Source organism: Manacus candei, unplaced genomic scaffold (genome assembly GCF_025592945.1).
Source record: "Manacus candei isolate 608988 ecotype Guabito, Panama unplaced genomic scaffold, ASM2559294v1 h1tg000007l, whole genome shotgun sequence".
In the NCBI taxonomy this organism is placed as follows: Eukaryota; Metazoa; Chordata; class Aves; order Passeriformes; family Pipridae; genus Manacus; species Manacus candei.
In genome coordinates, this window is record NW_026138055.1 from 4,383,776 (window position 1) to 4,409,256 (window position 25,481).

Consider the following 25,481-nt stretch of genomic DNA (forward strand, 5'->3'; position numbering starts at 1 on the left):
CATCTCAGAAGGTGCTGATTTTTCTGCTTTCACCTTGTGATTCACAGCCTTGCAAAGCCTGAGTTTGGATGAACAGCCTCTTCAGTGCAAAAAGATCATAATTTTACAAAAGCTCGTGACTTTAATCAGGTTGCTGTTATCCACTCAGGTACTGTTCAGTACTACTCTTAAGAGTCTTTTCTCAGTGCTTTCCTCTCTCAAAATGATTTTCACAATCTGCCTGGGTTCTGCCTTTTTCTGTAGCTCTCTACTAGCCATTAATTCTCGAGGTAGGGAAGTGCTTTGTTAGGAATAGCCAGAAAGTGCATATTCATAGCAAAATATGTTTTTTAATGTATTCTTCACCTCCCTTTTTCTATTCCCTTTGGTTGCATAAATGTGTCAGCATCTGTTATGAGGGTCCATGCTTGTTTTACCTCTTCCTTTGTGTTTCATCGTCTGATCTACTGTGTGAGTAAATTAGCTTAGGTATTAATGAGCTGGAAAAGGTTATATTTTTTCTGGGTTTTGATTTCAAGCACCACATTATATTCTGGTGTGTCAGTATTCTTGGGTTCTAGGTTACTTATTTATTAACTCCAGTGCAATTAATGGAGATGTATACTAAAAACTCAAGATAACAGGTATTTTTTTTCCAAGGAGATACCACTTTTCATTGTTTCTAATGTTATCCAAGGCATAACAAACATGCAGAAATCTCTAGCTGAGTCCAAGGTGTTGCTACAGCCCTCTCCTAAGTGGGATACAGCCAGTAGCAGAGCTCTCCCTCTGCAACAGGACAGGCCCTCACTTACAGCAACATTTCTAGTTGTTCCCTCATGTCCTGGCTGTGCATTTCCCAAGTACCACTGTGAGGAATACTTCAAGACCCAAAGTCAAGTTTCCTTATGGTAGATGGATTTCCAGCACCTCATTTGTTCTTGTTAGGAACCTGCTTAGGACTCTGCCTTCTCCAAACAATTTCTTTCTCTTATTTTGAGTAGCTACAGCCAATATGAAAAAAAAGGAAGTATGAGGGAAACCATCTGATGACAGTGGCAGAGGAATAATTACAGGCCTTGTTCCATGCCTTGCCTTGGATGGAGTGAACAGGCAGAGTGCGCTGAAGGAATCTGAACACACTGTTTTTGTAGAGTATGCTGGTATTTCCTACTGTGTGAGTCAGCTGAAAATTCCCTTTTGTTTCATTATCTTTTCAGGTCACACAGCAAGGTCGCTGGAAAAAATGCCGTCCCCAATCACTGCAGGTCTCCACTGCCTGGTTCTGCTGGTCTCAGCCTGCTGCCAGACATCACAGGACTCAAACTTCAAACCATTCCGATATGTAGTGAGTATTCTTTCCCAGCCGCATTAGTTTTCATTTGGTCTCTGCTTGTAGCACCTTGATGCTCTCCTTCACATCCACAAAACCTTGGAGGAAGTCAGGATAAGACCAGGTAGAGAAACTGAACCCAGAGTGTGTAAAAGAGATGGAGAAATCCAGGAATTGGGCTCTTCTTGCTCCCCAGTCTTAAAGCCTCTCCAGAAAGCACTGAAAAAACACTTCTGGTTTCTCACCTGTGTTAGTCTACAAAGGATTTCAATTGCTGTCCCTGGAGCTAAGCTTAGGTAACAGTTACGTGGGCATTGCTCCTGGAGGGAATTCACCCATCCTATGAGAGAAGATCCAAATATATCTTGCCTAGAAGTGACATGTCAACAAAACTAGCTCAGGCACAAAGGTGTTACAGGTGGGTGATAGGTGTCTCACCACTGTCTTGACAATAGGACAAGTCCACAAGACCAAAATGCCACTCCTGAGTGATTTGTGTTTAGGTGTTGCTCTTGGACTCAGATTTCACTTCAGTTTCCCACTTTCTTGATAATCCTCACCTGCCTCTTTTGCTTCATCTGTAGTGTGAATTATGGAAAGCTGTTTTGTGCTTCATCCTGTGTATGGGTTTGTTAACAGACAGTTTCTGCACAAATAGTCCCTAACAAAAAGAGGAACAGAGAAACCAAGTTAATGGAAGTTAATATAGTTAATATAGTCTGGTAAATAAAACTAGTCTACAAATCTACCTACTCTTGGTCATCACTATTATTGTTAGACCAGAAAATACTTCGGTTGTCTTCTCCATTGTGAGAGAATGGGAGAACCTCCCTTACTGAGCAGGTTGAAAAGTGGAAACATGAAGAGGAAGATAGAAACTCCTTAAGCTGTTTCTACCACTATCTCCTGTCTTGGTAAACCAAGGTATGTCTGGTTCCAGCAGCCTCACCTACACTTCAGCAGATGTCTAATAGTGACCAAGTATCTTGTTTGGTCTGTTTTTTTCAAGCAGTCTCCATCTCAGCATTTAAGAGTTTTCATGAAAAAAGCAACACCTTTTTTTTTTTTTTAATCATCCATGGTACACTCTGCAAATGAGTCATTATTTAATGGTGTGAAATATGTGAAGTATTTAGGAACGTAGCAATACCCTTCAGTTATTTGGGAGAATAATTGAAAAAGGAAACCACTGAGTCCAAACCTGGAGTAAGACATGGATTGCACTGGGATTTCTGTAATTCTTGCAGCCAACCTCTAACACGGAGGTCGTACCCTGGCAGTGCAAAAACTGCCAGAGTGCCTTGGGATCTTCACTCCGACACAGCTGCGACACAAAGCCCAGCTCTAATCACACACCAGATGGTTCCTTTATGTAAAGAGATGACTTAAGAGTTGCCAAGCTATTCACCCTTTCTGTAAATAAAGGTTTCAGTAGGAATCAAGAAACTGGCAAAGCTGCAAATTTCCTGCCTGTGTCTGTGCTTGTTCTTTAGCCTTTCTTGCTAATGGTGGTGCCAAGGTATTTTTAGGGCACAACTGAAAAAGATAAGATGGTCTGCATCTCACTTGGCTGCAGCCTGCATAAACCAGTCATACTGAAGCTATGCCACCACTGCCCTGGTCAACTGTGTGTTACTGATGGCCCCAAAGTAGCTGACCTGGCAACTGAGCTGGAGCCAAGACTTTTCAATCCTCTTTCTTTTCTTACTCAGGGTGGCTTTGCTGCTGCAGAGATGGAAGCTCAGAGCAAAGAGGAAAGAAAAGGGTGATGAGTGTTTGGTTTCTGAATTCAAAGGCCAAGTGGCTGGGTTTCCCAAGCAGTGGGACCACCCCCACAAGTCTGGCCCAGGCCTAGGGGCATGTATCTGCCCCATAGCGGGGACTGCAGCTCAGACACAGAAATCCTTTTCAGCTGAGGCAATTGCCTTGCAGAGATATACAAAGAGGCATCTGCAAACTCAGTACATCCCTCAGCTGGTGTTTAACTCTTCCCTGCTAGGAAGATAGAAATATTCTGTTTAAAGAGGAAGATGGGGTGGAAGGTTGGAGAGTTGGGACCAAGAGTGGGGGGAAAAAATTGCCTATGTCATTATCTTCTTCACTAATTTCTTTTGCCAACAATGGCAGCTAAAGCTTTACTTTGTTTTTCTCACAGAGCTTCACTTTCTGTTTCTTCCACAGATTGACAGCACGCTAGGAGAGGAAAGCTTCCACCCAGATATGCAAAGGCAGAAGCGAAACGGTAGGTACACAAATGTATGATAATAGAACAGTTTTCTAGTAAACCAAGGGTGAAATCACTATTAGGGACAGCATCTACTGATGTACTGATCTGGGAACATCAAGGGGGAGGTGTTGTTGTGCTTTAACCCCATTGAAGCACCACAGTGCCATTCACTCACTCTCCCTCCGTGGGATGTGGAACAGTATCAGAAGGATAAAGTGAGAAAACCCATGGGCTGAGATAATGACAGTTTACTCAGTAAAACAAAAGGATTCATTTGCTACTTCCCATTTTTGGGCAGCTGTTCAATCATTTCCAGGAAAGCAGAACTCTCCAGGTCCCTCTGGATGGTACCCCTTTGATGACATATATCAGCACAGCTTCTCTGCAATTGAAATACCAGTTTAGAAAATACCCTCCTCAAGCTTCTTAGTAGGACAGGGGCCACAAGATAATCCTGTATCACCTCAGTCTGTGGCTGACATCCCATCCACTTACTGACTGAAAGGAAAGAAGAGATGAGACAATTTTTCTCTGTATATATTATGCCACTTATATCCTTTTCCTATTGCTCTGAGACCAAAGAAATCTGGCTTTTCTCAGACAAGTAGCAGATAAAACAGAGGCAGAATGTCTGCTGAGGGGGAAGCAAGAAGATTCTCTAAGCAGAATGCCACCAAAGTTACCATTAAATAGCAACCAAGAGCCCAAATGCCAAATCAGTTTGTGATTTACCTTTAAACACAGCTTTGCAGTGAAATTCTATTTCTCTTTCAGAGTATATTTTTGACGTTCCCCTTCCAGAGTACGTGGTTGACATTGAAGTAAGCCTTACAGATTCATCTTACCTGCAGCCAATCAAAGAGTATTTCAAAAATCTTACAGTTCCAACAAACATTTCAAATATACAAACAACAATTTCAAACATCCACGTTACAACAGGTGGGTTAGTTATTGATTTTAATATTCTGGATGATGTGTTACTTTGTCAGTATTTGATATCTCCCACTTCTACCACCCAGCACACTTAGAAATCAGCAAAACTGAACCATCTCTGCTGCCTACTGAAAGATCCAGCAAGACTGAAGCTCTAGCTTCAAAACAGCATGTTTTGTTATCTGTGTCTTACCACTGCTCTTTATATAATGTTGGCATTAGGAACAGCTCTGAATGCTTTTCCTAAGGAAGGGACAAAGCCAGAGGAAGCCTGAGCCAAAGGATCCTGCTCCAGTTTGACTAACAAGCAGTCTGAGTTACTTTCAAGTTTCAGGAAGCTGGGACAGCGGTTATCAGACTGTTTACTTCCCTCCTCCTGTATTTGGGACGTAATTCGCTGTAAGAGGCTGTACTCTGACCCTGACAGAGACAGGCTGCATGAGATGCAGTCTTTTCCTGTATAACTCACTTAACTTATTCTTACAGGGCATGATATCAGGCAGGTTTTATTATATAAGCTGGGGTTGTGCAACATCATATCTGAGTAACTAGTACAAACACACCAATCATTTACAATAGTAGAGGAGATTTGGTACCTCCTTATCGCTGGCCCATAAAGCAGTGAAAGGAAGCGTTTAGCAGTTCCCAAAACAACATGCAAATGGATCTTTTAAAGGCCTTCTGGGTCACATGCAATGTGTAAAAGTAATTTTGTTAACATCTTGCTTTACAAATGACACATTAGGAGCAGAAAAAGTTACAGTCAAGTGTTTTGTTGGGTTTTTTTTTGTTGGTTGGTTTCTTTCTTTTAGTGTTTTAAAGCATTTTGTGATAATGTTACCTTCTGTCACACAGCATCTGTCAGGACATAGTCAGAACAACACAACAGCTGCATTCTGAATGATCTTGCTCTTACAGTCTTTAAAAGCTGATATATTTACTTTCAGCCCAAGTAACATAGAAATATCCAATCTAAAAAGTATCATAGGGCCCTGGCCAGTATGCCAGATAAATTTTTAGGATCAGGCCTCATATTTCCATTCAGTTACTTAAAAGTTATTGATCAGGCTTACCACTGTACCAGTCTGGTTCCCATTTCTGTTTAGTGATTTGCAATTAGTAGAGTAAGATTTGCAAGTCTTCTGCTCATCCCGTTTGCATCATTCAGGTGAACTCACAAGAAGGGCAACATTTAATTGGGACCACTGTCATGAAGATACAAAAAATACTTATCACCATTCCCATGGTATTTCTCTGTCTGTCTGTCTGACAGTCTGCCTGCCCAGTGGTGAGAACAGCAGCCGTTGTTCCTGTGAAAAGGGATATGCCTGGCCGAGCAGGGTGTGCAGTGACATGATACCCTGCCCTTCTCTCAGCCTGGAACCTGCCCTGCCCTGTGGCTACATGCAGAAAATGCCTTTCTATGGACCTTATTGTGAGCCCCAGACTGAAGGTAAGGGGACACAGTGCTGAACTCCATCACTGTACAGCTCATATACTGGTTAGAAGTCAGAACAGTGCTAAAAGATGGGATAAAGCAGCATGTCAAGACTGAGCTGGCTACTACATTCCCTGTGAATTTGGAAACTGTAGAAATGGTCTAGAGCTCTTCTCTTTGTGATATGGGCCCACCTTGACCCAACTTACTTGCAGATATTTAGTGCCATTTGGAGCCCCAGCTCCTGGAGTCATTCACATGCCTCTTTGTGACTTTCTGCTTTTGCCAAGCAAAGGAAGTTTCATCTCATCAGATTTTCACAAATGTGACCAAAATGTGCCATAGTGCTCAAGAGAAGAGAAGGAACTGAAAAGCCCAGCACATGTGTTTGATTTTATTTCATGAGTCCTGTGATAAGGTGCCCAGGAATTTTTAGGAACCTGACTGATGACTGGTGACAAAAGGGTGGATACTTAGGCCTGACAGCACTGGGGTGGAGGACTACGTGTTGTCTCTGCAGTCCAAGACAAACACCCCTGAGGCTCTGCTTCTTATTTGTGATGGAGCAGCATGCAGAGACACCCAGAGGCAGCACTAGATCTGGAAGCAATCCGATATTGTCAGCATGCCCATTCCAATTAATTCTGCTTGTAGGCAATGCTTCTATTACTGGGCAGTCCCATATCCATATTGCCATACTATTTCCAGGACTAGAGCTAACACCTGTTTCATGTTGAGGTTGCACACCCCTTAGAAGTCCAGGCCCCTGGATCCAGAGCTCCTTCACATGTGGTATGGACATGTCCTTAAATGAACCCAGCATAGAAAATTCCAGTATCTCTCTAAGCATTTTATATTATTTTGTGCTCACTGATGAGTCTCCACCCAGAATATTACCCTCCCAAAGCACTGGGGATTTTTCCATTCATTGCAGGGAAACATAGGTGGAGATTCATCCTGTGTACATTTCACTATGTAAAAGTTAAGTCTCTGATCAGTTATTCATCCATATAACATCCTCATATCTAGAGCAATGTAGGAATTCAACCATTTCAGGAAACCTATCATCTTTTGAATGTTTCATCTTCTAAAGATTTCTACAGCTTTGCATCAACTGGAAAGGGAGTCTAGGTATCTAGCAGATGGCAGACACATAAATTAGACATAGAAAATTAGAAGAATCACAACTTTCTTATTATACAGATGAATCTTGGCAAGTTGCAATTATTTTAAACTTAAAGAGGGTAGATTTAGATTAAATTTAGGAAGAAATTTTTTAAGATCAGAGTAATGAGACACTGGAGCAGGTTGCCCAAAAAAGTTGTGTATGCCCCATCCCTGGAAGTGTTCAAGGCCAGGCTGGGGGGTTGGACTCGATGATCTTGAAAGGTCCCTTCCAACCCAAATCATTATATGATTCCAAGATTATTAAGTTAGAAGAAAAAGCTAAGAAATCACTCTGTAAGCATTGCTTCTGGTTATTTTACCTTTATTTTTATGTCTTTCCTTACAGACTCATGTGGTATGGGAGAGCCCATTGTAATGTATATGTCAGTCAGACTCGGCATAGACTTTCCGGATGATCTCAGGGATTCTTCCTCTGTATTATACCAAAAATACAAAGCTGACCTTGAAAAAGCGGTAATGACTTTAGTTTTTCATCTCTGAAGGTAGAGAGCCCTCTAAGAAGTATGGTGTTTACCCTAAGTGTCTGGGACATAGGGTGGCCTGTCACTGTCTGTGTGGGGAACTGGGAAGTTTGCAGCAGTGGGAGATACAAGGTGGGCCAAAGCTGACTCCATTAAAAGGAATAACAGTATTCCCATTGTTTTTAATACACTGGCCAACCAGGAAGTATTCAGGGATCTTTTCTATCTAAAGCATAGAAAAAAAAATCACGTTATTTGTCCAAGCTTAAATCCATGGGAACACACATGGAATGAAACCATCAACAGACATTTACCCCGTGACAGCGGTGAGAGCACCAGGCCCGTTCTATCAGATATGCTGCATGCCCATACTCACATCAGTCTTGAATTCAGGGTTTCCTATTTTAAGCACACTGGAGTAATATACAAAGCACTTACCTCATGTCATATGTCTTTGTTTACAGTTTAATGCCAGCTACAGGTGTTTACCAGGCTTTGTATCGGCAACAGTGACTGGTTTCAGGTAAGTAAATAGTTTCATTTTTTCCTGAACACACCAATCTTTCTGTCCAGTCTCAAGGAGACACGAGTTAGCAAAGGCTACATTCACTCTGGCTAGAACCCACTGCCCTTATACAGAGACTGAATAACAGTATAAATGCTGCAAAGGAAAGCCCAGCTATGAGCCTGGAAATAGGGTAAAATTCAACACTCTGCCAGAGTCCAAGAAACATAATCATTCTCCATCTAATTCAAAGCCTTTTATGGGAAAGACTGAGTTCCACCCAAAAGGGGAAAAGGATGCAAGTAATCTTCACATCATTCCCTAGGTCATGAGGAAGATGAATTAGTACACTGACTCTGGATGCAACACTGCATAAAGGAGATATTACTTGTGCCCACAGATATTTAAATGCAGCTGTATTTTAGGTTTTCTAAGGAGAGTTTACTAGAAATAAACACCAGACGAGGAAGATGTCAGATAAAGGTGTTTGTTCTTAGGAAAAAGCTGTAGCACAACCTTCTTGTATATCAGAGCAAGTCTTGAGTCCCAACAGGAGCCTTCACAGGTGAGCCCAGTGAAGCCTTCCCAGCCATATAAGATGGGTCACCACAAATAGAAAACAACTAATAGACAAGAATATTTAATTCTGATGCTTTTCTCGTTCTTGTATCTCTTTAGTCCTGGAAGTGTTTTTGTGAAATATGAAGTAAAAGCAGGACCAGCAAGCGCCAGTCAGATTGATAGTTCCAACAGAGCTGTACTACAAGTTCTAGAACCATTCTACCAGCCAAAACCATCTACCTTCACAACAGAAGTGCCTTGTAAGTTTAAAGCTCTCTCAGTACTTTCCTTCAACTTCTACTTTAGTATTTTTAGCCTAAATCACGTAGCTTCCTTATACTGTTGATTATTTGGTACATGGCCTTCAAAACCATTTATTTCTCTGGCTGTATCTTTTTATCCTTTGTCATCAAAACTTAGGACTTTCATGAGAGGACCATGCATGCAGTACCTTCCATGAAAAACCAAAGCCTTCCAGCTACTCCACTGGACTTGATGATCTTAGAGGTCTTTTCCAGCCTAAACTATTCGATGATCCCTGATGCAGTCTCTCTGAAAGGGAGAGAGATTGAACACCTTTAAGTTCACTTCCAGAACTGAGACAGCTCTTAGCATGTCAGGCTGCCAGCACTTCCTACTCCTTGGAGCAAAATGAAAACCTCTTGCAGTTTACATGAGAACACATTCCCCTTGGCTTCCTTGGCACATTTTCCATACTGCTGCTGGACAATGTGTTAACAATTCAGTTGCTTTATCAAGTGCTCCAGAGGTGCTGTACTCTCAGAGTGCTGGAATGTCTGTCTCAGAGGATTACTTCAACCTGGTTGCTTCTCCTCCCAGTTTATCTGCTTAGAAAGCAGTGGTGGTGATATTTGTAGCTCTCTGCATAAAACCTGCTGATATCTTTGGCCGAAAAAGATAGGAAAAGAATACACAGAGGGAAAATCTCATGGCTTGTACCAGAGGTAGTGCCCTGCAACTGTTGCTGGGTGCATATTAGTTGTGAAACACCTGGGAACCCCGTAAGATGAAAGACACCACATAGTCGTGAGATGAAATGACAGTAATGCAGAATGTTTCTCTCTGTTTTCCCAGATCAGGTAAACTTCAACGTGGAACCCTTGAACATTTTTGAAGGGGATACAGTAACACTGACCTGTGAGATAAATTCAGCTTTTCACAGTGTGACCTGGTATCACTTGGATCAGATCATCTCACCCAGCTTCCGGCGTTCAATAGAGATGACTGTAGAAACCAGAAGGTCGATCCTTAAAATCACCGATGTTACGATGGAGGATTCTGGTATGATTTTATATCATTAAAACAGCAGATGTAACCACTAGTGGGGCTAGTTCGGAGTTACAGTTTTACATGTGTTGACATTTAGGGTTTTTTGAAAATCAGAAACATGTGAACTGGTGGCATTTTGCTGGGAGGACTTATTAGGGGAATTATTATGTATTATCAGAGTTTGGACTCAAGTTCCCACTCAGTTCTCTTTGGTCCATGAATTATACACTCAACTCCAAAAAGGGTAGCCTGTGGCCAGGTATTCAGGCACACACGTGAGGTATAAATCATGAGTCCAAAAGTCTTTGGACTGAGGATGCCCTAAACCTTGGTGTCTCTATTCCTATGTAAGTGGCCTACTCACTTGGCTACCCCTGTGGGGAAGGGGAACCCACATACTTAAAGTATGAAGGAAGTTTGGAGCCCTGATCGCCAGTTTCAAAAACAAGGCAGGCTGCATTCAGGGCACTTGTGCCTGAGAGAGTGACTGATAAAGGGAAAGGGACCTAGGGGTCCTGGTCGATGGCAAGCTGGACATGAGTCAGCAGTGCCCTGGCAGCCATAAGGGCCAACTGTGTCCTGGGGGGCATCAGGCAAAGCATCACCAGCTGGGTGAGAGAGGGGATTGTTCCACTCTGCTCTGCACTCGGGCGGCCTCACCTGGAATATTGTGGCAGTTTCAGGGACCACAATATAAGGAAGATATTGAGCCATTAGAGACTGACCAGAGGAGGGTAACGAAGACAGTGAAGGGTCTTGAAGGGAAGTTGTGTGAGGAGTGGCTGAGGGCACTTGATCTGTTCAGCTGGAGAAGAGGAGATTGAGGGGACACCTCATTGGAGTTACAAATTCCTGGTGAGGGGAAGCAGAGGGACAGGTACCAATCTCTTCGCTCTCATGACCAGCGGCAGGACTGGAGGAAAAGTCATGAAGCTGAATCAGGGGAGGTTTAGGTTGGATATCAGGAAAAGGTTCTTCATCCAGAGGGTGGTTGAGCGCTGGAACAGGCTCCCCAGGGAAGTGGTCACAGCACCAAACTTGACAGAGTTCAAGAAGCGTTTGGACAACACTCTCAGGCACATGGTGTGATTCCTGGGGATGGTCCTGCTCAGGGCCAGGAGTTGGACTCAGTGATCCTGATGGGTCTCTTCTGCTCAGGACATTCTATGATAAATACTCTGCTCTCTTTGGCAGTACCTTCTGAGCAGCCTAAGAGCCTGAGTTCCAAGGCCAGTTCTAGTGGAGTCCACCCTGGGCACTTAATCTCTCACCCATTCTGTGTAGGAGACTTTTGCACAGTCTACATTCTTACCATGACATACTGATGCCAGAAGGACTATGGGTAATATACAGGTCCCAAAAGCACCAAGTCCACAAGATTTTAAGTATTTCAGTCCCAGAACACTGGTCTCTTTTCAAGTACCCCTCAACATTATCCCTCCTAATCTGGATGTATTTGGCACCAGAAGTCTGCAGAAAGCATCCTGCAGGTGACCTGAGGGTACATGTTGGTCAGCAAGTAGCAAAGCCACTGCAGAGCAGGGAGATGTGAAAACTAGATATGGAAGTAGATTCTAATTCCAAATATAGAGGCAAAACCAAAAGAACTGTTCTCAGTGCTAAGATACTATCTATTCTTTACAGGTTCCTATAAATGCACTTTCACAAATGGCAGTCAGTCTTACAGATTGAAGGCCACAGAAACAATATCTGTCTTTCCACTACGTATCACTCCAAATGTAAAGGACATCGAAGTTATATGTAACAGTCCTGAAACCCAAAAGAACAGTCCTCAGCTGTCCTGTTGCATTGACAGACACTTACCATCACTGATTGCTTCCTGGAACGTAAATGGAACAATCAATATTACAGGTAAGATTAACAAAAGGCTGTCTTTCACCTGCTGGGTTTGTTCATGCTTTAATCTCCTCCTAACTGGCTACCACAAAGTCCTAGGATAGATACAGGGTGTGCTCCAAAGATGTGGCAGGAGGAGGTGCAGACTCCATATGTGCCATGCAGGTGCCAGTGGGGCTCTGGGCATCTCCATGCACTGTGCAGACATCAGTACCTTAAACTGTGACATCCTGGATGGAAACAGCTGCCTGGACCAACATCCCACCAACTTCTTCCAAAAAGCTTATTTCTGCATTGTCGAATCCTGGCAGTAAGGGTGGGTGCATCAGTCTCTACTACTATCTCCAGGATCACCCTTGGGGTACAAAGAGCTTCTGTGTACCACATATCATGATTTGGCAACCAAGAGAGGCAGGTGCTTTGAAACAGCTGCAGCACAGCTAAATACTGAGAGCACTGTTTCCCTCTCCACCTGTAGCTGTGATTCAGCACATACCAGTTGTGTCAGTGGCATTGCATAAGGCTTTACTTTTAATATAAAAAGTTAATAAAAGACCAAGTAAATGTGCTACAAGGAGTTACAAAATGACATAAACAGAAATGCTCATAAATGTCTATTGAACCATCATCCTAAATGGTCTGTTGCCCTCTTAATATTTTATGTGTATAAATTAACTGTTTATTGTTAACTGTTTGCTATAAATGAAATTTAGCAGAAAGCAGGACAGCAAAATGAGAGAAAACCTTCAAAGCTCATGCACACAGTCATTTCCACAGAGAACAGGTACTGGTGTACAGCAGTACTTGCAGAGAGAGGAGGGGATCCCGGCCTTCTGCAATGAGCTGTTTTGCCCTTAATTCCCTGGGCCAGGCTTTCCCTCAGGAACTCTGCTGTGTCTTTATGCCAGATGCACTGTCAGCTGCAGCATAGGACAGATTTAGTGCTTCCAGCTGAACCATCACTCTTCAGATTTAAAGTCGAATGACTGTCAAGTATCTACAAATTTTTATTTCAAAATTAGATGACATTAACATTTGCAATATTTACTCCTGGTTTACTTACCTTTACTCATCTTAAATATAACAGATAATGATGTTAGGCTAAACCAAAATGCTCTTTGTTTTGTCTTACACTGGGGTTTCCAAGCAATGCTGTTGCTCTCTGACTGGTTTTGGCAGTAGATGCCCAGCACTGTGCTGAAATTTGTCTTCAGGCACTTGGAAAACCACTGTGAGTGTTGCCAGAATAAAAGATATGAATGAACTTCAGCAATGAGGATTTAAAAGTGCCATGCTGTCAGTTACATACAAGCCTGTGAGGGTTTCTTTACCTGGAGTGATTGCTTGTAATTTCCAGATGTGCTTTTGGACATCTATAACCCTTCAAGGGATGTTTATTTGCCTCTAGGAGTCTCCAGTTCGAGTGGAAACTGCACTGAATACAAGCTCAAAATCAAGGAATCACTATGCCCACCTGAGAAGTCAGGTACAGTGACAACATATACGTGTGAGCTGCAGACTAAACACGGAGCCAGGGCCAGTCAAACCATCAGAGTGACGTACCTCTGGAAAGGTGAGAGTCAGGTGGCTGTGACAGACCAGCAGCTCTTTAACATGTAGGTGGCCTCTGTGGCACATGGCATTTGCAAGAAAATGATTAAAAGTGACTCTCAATAATGTGACTTTTGTCTTGTGTTGTCTCAGCCCACGTAACAATATCTTCAAGTACAAACTCACCAGTTCCCGAGGGATATCCATTCAATCTAACGTGCGAAAGTGATGCGAGCAGTTATGACAGTATCAGTTGGAAAATCCAGTCTGGAAGTGACACAAAAACAATAGACTGTGATATGTGCATCAAAAATAGCAAATTCCCAGCCACATCTGTGCTCACAGTGAAGTCTGCCACGCAGGGCTGGAGCGGTGAGTCAATATGGTCTTACTGGCTACAAAGGCAATGAAATTTCTGTGCCAGATCATTTGCAGCATCCCTAGCCCTGCAAATCAGTGTGAAGGCCACAGTAAATAAAAAGCCCACAGTTAAAATTATAAGTGTTGGAGGACAGCAAGGCATGATGCTGCCAATAGCACTCTACTTGTCCAGCATTAGGGCTCATCACCTTGCAAAACCTGGGGAGCACTTCTACCAACTGAGACATGGTTTTTTGTACCACTTCTTTTAGGCACCCACATCTGCACAGTCTCCCAGCAAAACTTGGAGAGCTCTACCAATATGACAATAGAGGTTATTTCCTTGCCCCTGAAGCAGAACATCCTGATAGACCCCATTGCAGCATCGATACCTTGTGGAAAGCCACAAACCCTCGAGTGCTGCCTAAGTGCAAACACCACAGAAGATTTCTCTGTTACGTTTGTGATTGGACAAAATGGATTTCCAGTTGGTAAGATACAATAAACTTGCAGAATCATTAGTTTCACTGATGTTATAACCCAGTCTCTGGGTTTTTTGTTTTCAGTTGTGCAAACAATTCATACTTACTGCTTTTAGGACAACCCACAAGTACTCCTGAGGGTGTAAAAAAAGGGAAATGGACTTTTTTGTAGGATGGTTAGCATGCCTGAAGAACATGGCTGGGATTAATAGAAGAGCAACTGAAGTCACTGCTGTAGTGATAAAGACATAATGGGTAAACACAATGCTTGGTTTGACTTGCCAGGCAGGGAGAATTGGGCATTCTTACCCGTGTTCAGATTAGAAATTGCTGAACTCCATTTATTCACTTTTATCTTCCACTCTGCCACTTTTTCTGAACGGAGTATTGAGAACATGTTACTTTAGAAAATTCACAAAAAATGTAGACTAATCCATTAAGAATGCAATTTAAAGGACTGTTCTGTTTTCTTCAAGGATGCTGGTAACGTGGTCTTTAACAGCACAAACCCCAAGTTTCTACATCTTAAAATTTAGGGCAATTCTGCAGCTTCTCTCACGTATTTTTATATACTGTAAGTTTTCGAGTGAGTTTGTTTTTATATAATAGAAGTTTTCGAGTGAGTTTGTTTTTATATAATAGTTTTCAAGTGAGTTACAAAACAGTTAATTTTAAAAAAGCAGAAGACAACATGCAGGAGTGCAAAAACAACAGGCTGAAGAGTAAAGCAGGTAGAGACTGAGGAGTCCTTTGGTGGCTAAGAAAAATCCCAAGATCTTCTTGGAAGAAGCTTCAGCCAGGGGCCCTCAGGCACAGGCATACTGAAGAGCAGTGGGAGTGTGTTACAGATCCTGACTTCAAAAGAACCATAAGAACAGCAAAAAAGTATCCTATCCTGTGAAACACCTGTGGTTGAGGCAGAAAGAGTATTCTCCAAAATAAGTTCCAAAGCAAATTTTGGTTCCTGAACAGTTTGGAAGGGATTTGATCATACACCAGTAAGAGAAAACTTATTGATCATGCAGCAGCTTCCAGATTTTTTAAGTGGAGAGTAAGAGACAGAGATCAGCATACAGAGAGGGAGCTTTTTCACAAAGGAATTCTTTTTTGTAGGACCCACAGAAAGGAAAGTTTTGCTGAAGCTTTCTGCTGTTTTCAGCTGATTGACCCCAAATCTGTGTTAACCTGTCTTTGTCCGTTCATACAGGGAAAGAGAAAAAAGGAAATTTGTTTTGCTACACGTACAATTACACAGGAAGTGACTGTAGCAAAGAGAAAGAGCTCACGGCGTATTGCAAGTTTAAAAACCACAAGTTTGAAAATCGACAGGGAGTTGACAGTGCACATATAAGACTGCACCTGATACCTGGTAAGGAAAAAGTTACTATTTATAGCTATTAAATCGGAGATCCCATTGTCTTTGTTAAATCAGATGCCACAAATTCATCACCAGTGACATCTAATAGGAACAGTTTCTGTTAGCTAAGAATTTTTGACTCCTTTCTTGTCTTTATGGGAAATTATTACATACAGAGGAAAATATCAGTTTTGATGTAACTTTAAAAAATAAATAGACAAGGTGTTTTGTCTTCACTGTATTTGACAGTGATCCCAGTGTGTTCAAAGCAACAATAGTTTAGTCATCTTCTGTTCCTGCTTCCTTCTGGTGTGGGCTGCACCACCAAGTATCATCCCCCGTGTTGAAATGTGATCATGCATCTCCCAGCTTGCACCAATAATTTATCAAAGATCAAATGTTTTGGTGTCTCAAGAAGTCATCTGACTCAGGAGATCAGCCTGTGGGAGAGCATATCCACTTGGAACACAAGAAGGGCAACCTCCATGAGGTGCTGCAGGGACCAGGGCAGACCCAGCTTGCATTCAGCTCTGTAGGGAATGTTCGATGGTTAGAATTTGGCATCACTAAATCCAGCTTTGATGTTTAGTTCTGACAAGTGTTTGGATATTTCAGCTTTTTATTCTAAATTGGAAAGAAAGTAATGTTGGCCATTCCCATGAGGCAGAAATTTCGTTTTTTCCACAGTAGTGGTGCCTACAGTTGAATCAGTGTATCTGCCAGATTTCACTCTCTTGGGCAATAAATATGCAGACAATTTAATTACTTTAATCAGACTAACCCAATCAAGGCCAATTAGCAAGACTCACTGTTCATCAAAAAGGTGTTGAGGCCTCACTATCAAGGTCTTAATGAATTTCCTATTAGTGCTACAACAGCATTGAGTCCCTTAGCAGAACAAACTTTGTATGAATTAATGTTCGCTTAGTGGTCAATATAATCTCACTCCACCTCTGTCCAACCCTGCAATCTAACAGATAAATCCTAAAACTTTTGGTATTGGTCTGTTGATTGGATTCAGTACTCAAAAACTGGAGCTTTATTAGATTTCCTTTTTAATTTCATTATTCATAAAAAAATTGGGAATGCAGGACATATACATCCTGAAAGGTTGTAATTAATGAAGAGAGGTAGCTGAAGTCCTGATTTAAAGACCTCTGAACTTCAGGAAGTCACAGGTTTGATGGGGGTAATTTATTAATCTCTCTGCTTCTTGTTTTCTGCCTCTATGACTTTTTTCTGTACAGATAAGCAAGTTTCCTGCTCAGACAGATTAGGCACTGGAATAGAAAGGGGCACATTGATAAAGCCATGCCGTGAGTTAGATACTCCAGATGGTTTTACCCGAGGCAGTACAACCTACAAGTGCATCAACAACTCATGGAAGGTTGCGAGGAATGACTGCCTGTCTGTATCAATAAATAATCTGCTGAGTAGAGCCGAGGTAACATTTATGAGTGTTCTAGAGTTTGGGGGAGAGAGGTGGGGGGAGAAGAAAGAGCAAAAAATTTTGTTGCCTGGTTTTTCTTATCATAATCTGAAACATACGAAGCATTAAAACTTTCTTTTAAAAGCTAAGGAGTGTTTGGCTATATCTACACAAGTCAGTGGAAGAGGCAAAGTCCCCCTCCTCTGGCCCAGAGGCCGTGTGGCACTGCATGGCTCATATGCACACACATGAATGCTCTGTCTCCCAGGCAAGGTGACCTTGTTCGTAGCATCCATAAGGAGCAGTTGCTGACCCAGAGTGTTCCCTGAGCCATGCTCAGGGACTGCCTCGATGAACGTTGGTTGGCACAAGCCCAGAGGAAGCTGCAGAGCACAACAACAACTCCAGGCTACTGCCCAACCTCGTCCCCAGGCCCTGTTTACAATGCCCACTCCCTTGGTCACTTCACTTTATGGATAGGTGCCAGGCTTCTGCTTTCAGCCTTGGTATCCTACTGTAGTGCTCTTTATTTCATCCAGAGTTACCTTTCTCTCAGTGAGGCTAGAGAGACAAATTTCACATGTGTGATGTTCTGTTATCTTCTGTTCCAGTCCTTGGTCAACAGCCCTGAGTCAAAAGCAAAACTGCCTAACTACCTTGCAGAGCTTAAGGAACAGATTGGAAAGGAGCTAAACACAATAAACAGTTCTCCTGCAAACTTAGGTGCAGTTGTTTCCATCCTGGATATGGTCTCCTCTATCCCGGCAGATGCAGACGAGCTCACTATTCAGGTAAGGTTTTATTTTAAGTCTTACCTACACTTACCAAGACTCCTTTTGTCACAGGGGATGATGTTCTTCTTGAAGAAGTTTCACAATTAGTTAGGATCAGGAGCAGAAAAGGAAGGGAATGAGGTAAAATACCAGCAAAGATACAGAGGAGTTTATAAAAAGTCAAAATTATGAGGACAAGCAGCCTATGCTTGAAAGAGAGGCTGCTGTGTGCTTAGCAACTAGAAATGTTCTAAGGACCCACAAAAGTCTCCAGCATTCCAAGCCAGAGGGTAGGCTGAGATTATATATTAAATTCCAGGAACCAAGATCAAGCAAGGAAAAGAAATTGGATGTTACAACAAATGAATAACAAAAGAAATCTTAGAAATAGTTGGGAACCTTCATTGTGAGCTACAGAGGAAAAGCACTGTTCTTCTGAACAGAAAAGTGCAGAGACTTGACAGTTTATAGATGGAGGACACTACATGAGAGAGACCAAGAAATCAAAGATAGCACAAAGGCTGAGAAAAAAGGGAAAGAAGGTTGGAGAAGAAAAAATATTAAGTAATATGTAAAAAGAAATAGTCACACAGATCTTCTTTTGGAAACCTTAACTTGAAAACAGGTCATGCAGAGGGTTAACAACTGAAGGTTTCACATGGATTGAGCAAAATAAGAAAGTGCTGGGCTTTTTCAAAAGGCAATTCTAGGACCATGCATAAATTACCATCAAAACCAACAATGATTTGTGTAGCATTTCAGTAACTACATTATTCTGTTGTTCCAGAATTTCCTCTCCACAGTGGACTTAATTGTTGATGATTCCACAGCTGAAGCTTGGGAAGAGCTGAATAAAGAGAAGACGCTAAAAAGTTCTTTGTTACTGCAGTCAGTAGAAAACTTTTCCCTGCGCCTCCGACCAGTTAATAACACCATCCCTTCTGTCTCTGCAAACACTGTGCAGCTACAAGGCACAGTTATCCAAGAAAACAGCAACACAGGTTATAGTAAGGGCTTCCGCAGTACAGAAAACCTCACGGTTAATGTGCTCATCGGTGAAAGCGAAATTCAAACTCTAACCCAAAATTCAACCATTGTCAGTGTGATGTACTCAAAACTTGGACATATTTTGCCCAGGAATGAGTCTGAATATGTGAATGGCTTATTGATAACAACAACTGTGAGCAGCAACAGAAGCCAGAAGTTTGAGGTTAATATGACATTTGCAAAGAAAAACTTATCTCTAAAGGTGCCCAAATGTGTCTTTTGGAATTTCACACTCAACAAACATGGTGGGGACTGGGATACTCGTGGTTGCACACCCACAGAGTTAGAAGATTATGTCATTTGCTCCTGCAGTCACTTGACATCATTCTCCATTCTGATGTCACCTGATAAATCCTCCCAGCTAATCTTTGAAGATTATATTTCCTATGTTGGCCTGGCTATTTCGATCTTGAGCTTGGTGATCTGCATTATAATTGAATCCTTGGTCTGGAAATACGTGACAAACAACACAACCTCCTACATGCGCCATGTCTGTATAGTCAACATAGCTGCATCCCTCCTCATTGCTGATGTGTGGTTCATTGTCACTGCCTCCCTCAACGACCAAAACCAACAGCTGAGCAGAGATATCTGCGTCATGGCCACGTTCTTCATCCATTTATTCTACCTGTGTGTCTTTTTCTGGATGCTGAGCCTGGGCCTCATTCTTTTCTACAGACTGGTGTTCATCTTGCATAACACAAGTAAGACTGCTCAGAAAGCAGTGGCATTCTGCCTGGGGTATGTGTGCCCCTTTGTCATTGCAGTCATCACCATCGCTGTCACACTGCCAAGGAACAGTTACACCAGAAAGGATGTCTGCTGGCTCAACTGGATGGACAGCAAAGCTCTCTTGGCCTTCGTCATACCTGCCTTGATCATTGTGGCCATGAATTTGTCCATCACCGCAGTTGTTATAATAAAAATACTGAGGCCAACTATTGGGGACAGGTCAAACAGGCAGGAGAGGAACTCTTTGTTTCAAATTGGCAAAAGCGTGGCCATCTTGACACCACTGTTAGGCCTCACCTGGGGGTTTGGCCTTGCCACCATCATCAAAAACAGTCATCGAGCTTTCCACATCCTCTTTGCTCTGCTCAATGCTTTGCAGGTGAGTTACACATATTTTTGTTTCCTCTGTGATCATTTAATATAGTGACATTATTGCAGTGCTGTGCTTGGCAGGGCATAAAACCAGCTCAGAGGAAATGCTCAGATTTGCCTTACACGTCCTTATTCCAAAAGGGCTCTTTGGGAAACCCATTCCAGGAATTCAGCAGTATTTCATATTCTCATCTGCCTTATCAGGTGTACCTTATAGACAAAACTGACCTGAAGTTAACTTCCAACTTTGCCAGTAGCTTTGGGAAGATCTTAATTTCTGAAGTTCAGAAATAGCCCTATTATGTTCAAGTGGGCAAGCTTGAGCATCTCTGTTCTCATTTACAGTGCACCTGGAGGCATCATATTATGCTCTTTGCAGCTGCGGGTTCAACTATAAACAACATAAAAGTCACCAAAAACAGTTGAGCAGTACTAATAATAAAGAGAGGAACTAACCAAAACACACATGATTGAGAGTTTTCTGTCAGTATGATTTTTACAACAACCTATTTAGGTGGCCAGTAGGATCCCAATACAGGAAGGTTTCTTGATGATAAAACAGTTATGTCTATTCTCTCTCTTTAAGAATGGCCTCAAAACTGTGTGCTTCAAACCAGACTCATTGACCTTTTGCGTTGTGAATCTGCTTTTTTACATTGTGAACCTGCTGGTTCGTCTGGGGAATAGGCAGGACGTGTCTTCCATAAACAAAGGTTCCTTCTTCCAAATATATTTAGTGCAAGGAAACTATCTGTGTTACTTTGTAGACCAGGTGTACACAGAATTTAAATAGGCCAGGCCTGGTGAACTCCTACCACATCAGCAGTCCACTATGTAATATGAAGTTAGAAAAATGCCCTCTATCAAAGAGTTCAGAGTTTAAATAGTCACCATGGACAATGTTTGAGATAATTATGAGGTGCTGCAATTAAAGGTTGGTGTCATCAAACTGCATGTAATTATCTGTTTCCTAGGGATTATTCATTTTGGTGTTTGGGACTCTCTGGGACAAGAAGGTAAGGATTCAAACTATTTCCTAAATTATGTCAAAATACTATTGGAATTTGAACAGATATTCTGTATTTACTGATTGATTAATTTTTTAACAAATAGATACAAGAAGCCCTGTTGAAGAGGAATTCAACATCCAAATGGAGTTCACAGCAATCAAAGGTTAGAACCTAGACCTAAGAATGCATTTCAGTTACTGCTGAATAGTCTAACATTCTCCAAGTGTCTCTTAAGTCAAATGCACTTTATATTTTGGATTCTTTATTAGAACTAGTCAGAGAAGACACTAACAACATAAATACGAACATACGCCCGTTTTCCAAAGTTCATTATTTTACCTATAATTGGTAAAAAATAAGAAGGAGGTTGTTGGACATTTGCTCTAAATTCCACAACAAAAAACATAAAATGTAACTGAAACTTTAGATAGTAAACAGAAAATTTCTGTGGCTCTATTACTTATTCATAATGTGAGAGAAATGCAAAGGGGACTTCTTGGGTAAGATCCCCTTCACCTATGAACAGGAGAGGATGGAGTTACTGTGACTTGAACTCATGAGACAAGGAGACAGGTTAGCCTCCCCTTTTTTCTGGGAACAGAAAACAGGAGGAAGTATGAATCTTTTGTCAAAGCATGTCTATGTGTTGCAAAGACTCATGTTTTAATGAGCAAATGATAGAATGTAAATGAATGTGCTTCTGGAAGAGGAGAGACTTTGGTCCCACACCCTGCAAATTCCTGAGTTTAACACAAAATATTCAGTGCCTAAAAAAAAAAATAAATAAAAAAATGTTGCAAACGAGGACTGGATTCTTAAGGAAGATCCTGGAAGGCTTCTCTTCCATCCACAGTGTTCCTCTGGCCCAGTGGCTCTTGCATTCCTCCCTGCATTGAAGCACAGCTTGAACAGGCATCTGAAAATACCTCTGCTTGGGATAGACATTCACATTAAAGGGGGAAACCAGTTCCACTACCATCTTTACAAGAAAAATAAAGTTTACAGAGTGCCTCAGGAAAATAGCTGGCCACTCATCAAAGCAAGGTAAATTAGAGCAGGTTGCTTAGGACATTGTCCCATCAGGTTTTCAGTATCTCTAAAGCTGGAGAACACACTAACTCTTTTTACACAAAAACTATGGTGTTTTGTCACCCTCAGCATAAAAAAATATTAATTTTTTTTTCTTATGATTGAGGGGAATTTCTTCCATTTCAGTTTGTGCTGCAGAGGTCAAGACTCTGAGAAAAATGTCCCATAGCTGTTTGAAAAGGGTAAACTAAGGCTCAGTTGCTATAGGCTACTGGGAAGCCTTGGGGCTGGACTGTCCTGTGCCAGTCACATGTCCTTCCCTTCACACCTTCCAACTTTAGCAGCCCCTCGCTCCTCTCTCCATGTGTCCTTCACTACCACAGATCTCACAGCACCATAGGCTTTTCATCCAAAATAACTAAAGGGAAGCTGAGCTGTTTAAGCCACCGGAAAATGCTGGCATGGGGACAACTTGGCTGGGTGATCCTTGGATCCAACCAAGGGCAAATCTGCTTATGGCATTAAGCAACTACGACCCATTAGAAAGGATGGGGAATGGTCTCCCGGTGTGAGCAAAGGAGTAAAAGCACAGAATTAAAGGCTTTTACAATGAGGCTTGACAAACTTTTCAAGCAGAATATGGCAGGCTGACCACACAGGGAGCTCATGTCCTCAGTGACCCAGGATGTGTCTTACAGCCCGAGGAGAGGGCCAAGAGCTGAGGCTGTGGCCTGATATTCACCTCACAAAGAGCTCTGCTGGTTGAGGACATGTTTTGCCCTCAGAGCTGTTTATTGTCCTCTTCTTGCTGATGCCAAAGGTGTGTTCATCTCCGCTTCTGCACAAAAGGAGCCACGTTCCCAGACACAGATCGTAGAAAAGTTTCAGCCAACAGGAATAAAATACCTTTATCTGAGATGGCTGCATGAGGATGGGTAAACTGCGTATTCTGACACAGAAATGCTTGTTTCCACTTGCACTTCTGCATTTACCAAAGATGCCAGGATGTGTAGGAATCATAGAATGATTTGAGTTGGAAATGACCTTAAAGATCTTCTGGTTCCAACACCCACCTCCCCCTCTCCCCCAATGGTGTTACCATCATTCTTATATGACAATAAAACTTAATTTTATATTGGTATCTGAACAGGGTTTATTCAGAAGAGCCTGTACAGGTATTGCTAAAGGACTAGGAAGCCGACTTAAAAGCCAGGATAATTAAGAAGATGAGTATATAGGCTGAAAGGAATTAAGGAGTCCATTAAGGTTGAACTGTCAGTTCAGAAGAGCAGCATTGGATCAAATCACTCCAGTTTTCACAGGAATCACAGAACAGCTGAAGTGGGAAATTACCTCCAGAGATCATCTAGTACCACCCTCCCACTCAGAGCATGGTCATCTAGAGCACAGAGCTCTATCCAGTATGGGTTTGAGTAGCTCCAAGGATGGAGACACCACAATCTCTCTCTGCAGCCTTTTCCTATGTTTGACCACACTCACAGTGGAAAAGTTTCCTCTTAAGTGGGATTTCCAGTATTTCTATTTGTTTCAATGTCTCTTGTCCTTTCACTGGGCACCAAGGAGAAAAATCTGGCTCTACCTTCACTCTGTTCCAGTCAGAGAACCCCCAGCATGTCTTGGTATGTGGGTTTGTTCCTCCCCAGAGACAGGAGGACTTTGCATTTCCCTCTGCTGGACTTCATAGGATTCCTGTCATCTCATTTCTCCAGCCTGTTGAGGTCTGATAATTAACAAATAAAACAATAGTAAAGTCTTTTGTCAAACTTTTTATACTTGATTCATTTACCTTTTGCCTCTACCACCTTATGATATAGGTGACAATACACAACACTGCCTCAATTCCCCACCATGGTACAACTAACAAATGAGGAGGGACCAAACAGAAAAAGATGTGTTTTCTGTGCCTTTTTTTTAACACAACTTTTGGAGGAATCTAATTAAATTCTCAAACCACTCCAGAACTGAAAAAGAAACTTCATTTTAGCAGCAAAAAGTTCCTTCCTTCCTTCCCATCAGGACTGCAGTGAGTTGTGTTCTAATGCCCTCTAGTGTGTCAAATTAAATTTGCCTCGGATTATCTCGGGCTATTGGCCGTCAAGGACAATCCCCATTCACATAAATCTTAGCTTTTCTGTTTATCTTAATGGCTATACTGCCTCAGATGAGGGACCAGAACCCCATACTGCCTGATATAGCTCTGGAGCCTAAGCTATCTTCCCTGGCCGAAAGTTAGAGACAAGCTATTTGTGTCCTGTAGTTTCTTTTAAAGCTGATCTCCTTCATTGCCACCATAAACACACAAATGTGTGACCTTGATGCCTCACAGACATCTAATTTGGCCCTCTGTGAATTGCTTGCTTGTATTACTGAGCAACAGTTTACTGGAATTTTTTTTTTCTGCCTCAAATGCGGCTACAAAAAAGTTCTAGGCTTTTGACAAAAACCAATTTTCTCTCTTACAGTCATCCTCCCTGATCCTGGTGACACCAATGCTTGCTATGAGCTACCCATTTTCAAGAACCTTTAACAACTTATGTGGGAAAACAGGTATGTGACAACAGACCTCCCTTACTGAAGCACAGACAAGGGGCTTTGCCTGTGTTCTCATTGTCAGTCTGTCTGTCCTGATATCTATCAGCCTGTTTGTCTCTCCATGCGTCTATAAATGGTATTTAATCTTCTAATGCAAAGAAGCTGTAAGAAGTCAATTGTAGCTTAATGGTAGCAGTATAATTGTCTGTCTCTGAAACAGGTGGCATGTTTCACCAATTCTAAAACCCACTAACTGAGCTATGTTTTGATCTTAATAAGATCGTGACACAGTTCATTTATTATTCTATGTACTCTTCACCACCCTAAAGCTGTATCTCTGCAAAGGTTCTCTGGCTGTCATTTTATGGACATCACCATTTCAGTTATGACTTTATTTTGCAAAAAGCATTGCTGGAAATATAATTTCATTCCTAAGTGGGTAGCCTTTGCATCCAAACATTGTCCAGAGAAGACGGTGAGATACGGTCAAAGCAGGATAAGAAGGAGTTTACTGTAGACAAGCATGTGCTTTTTAAAAGCCTGTTTATTAGTCAGATAATGGAACAAGGAGACATGAGCACATTAGCCAGACACAGGAGCCTCCCACCAGAAGAATGGAACTTGCCCACAACTGTTTTCCATGCTTCTGCCACCTGAAACTCCCCTCTTCCACACTCTGCTCTCAGGCTCCATGCACTTGGGTCTTAGGTAGCCTTGTGCTCACAAGAGGAGTGAGCTGGGATTCATCTCAAGAGCCTGTGTTCTGGATGCATCCCCATGCTCAAGGAGGACCACTAAATCCCTCCTTTTGTGTGAGTAAATCACTGTCCTATAACTTGAGTGGCCATCCAAGCTGACTTATCCTGGCTGTGTCACGAAACACGGTGAGTTCTGTGGTTGCTGGTATTGCTGTAATCCAGGCAGTGTCAGGGCTGCAGGGCAAATCAGAGCCACCTGGGTCATCAGCACAGGGGTAACTATCCCTACTTTACACTGCCAACATGTCCCAGGGTA

At 42.1% G+C, this 25,481-nt stretch overlaps 1 protein-coding gene across 3 annotated transcripts in view; it reads left to right on the plus strand.

Annotated features, from left to right (window-relative positions):
* ADGRF5 (adhesion G protein-coupled receptor F5) overlaps positions 1–25,481 on the plus strand; it is a 42,695-nt gene that overhangs the window by 16,170 nt on the left and 1,044 nt on the right. For 2 of the 3 annotated variants that reach the window (XM_051810064.1, XM_051810047.1), the window contains 20 exons: positions 48–148; positions 1,200–1,327; positions 3,494–3,554; positions 4,314–4,478; positions 5,746–5,925; positions 7,424–7,551; positions 8,024–8,082; positions 8,743–8,885; positions 9,721–9,927; positions 11,560–11,787; positions 13,181–13,345; positions 13,477–13,695; positions 13,956–14,174; positions 15,373–15,534; positions 16,770–16,966; positions 17,563–17,742; positions 18,512–19,882; positions 20,850–20,891; positions 20,989–21,048; positions 24,398–24,482. In XM_051810064.1, the coding sequence (XP_051666024.1) occupies positions 1,226–1,327; positions 3,494–3,554; positions 4,314–4,478; positions 5,746–5,925; positions 7,424–7,551; positions 8,024–8,082; positions 8,743–8,885; positions 9,721–9,927; positions 11,560–11,787; positions 13,181–13,345; positions 13,477–13,695; positions 13,956–14,174; positions 15,373–15,534; positions 16,770–16,966; positions 17,563–17,742; positions 18,512–19,882; positions 20,850–20,891; positions 20,989–21,048; positions 24,398–24,482 (3,973 nt within the window). In that variant the 5' untranslated portion in view covers positions 48–148; positions 1,200–1,225. The remainder of the gene's footprint in view (positions 1–47; positions 149–1,199; positions 1,328–3,493; positions 3,555–4,313; positions 4,479–5,745; positions 5,926–7,423; positions 7,552–8,023; positions 8,083–8,742; positions 8,886–9,720; positions 9,928–11,559; positions 11,788–13,180; positions 13,346–13,476; positions 13,696–13,955; positions 14,175–15,372; positions 15,535–16,769; positions 16,967–17,562; positions 17,743–18,511; positions 19,883–20,849; positions 20,892–20,988; positions 21,049–24,397; positions 24,483–25,481) is intronic. The other variant, XM_051810056.1, reaches the window with a different exon arrangement.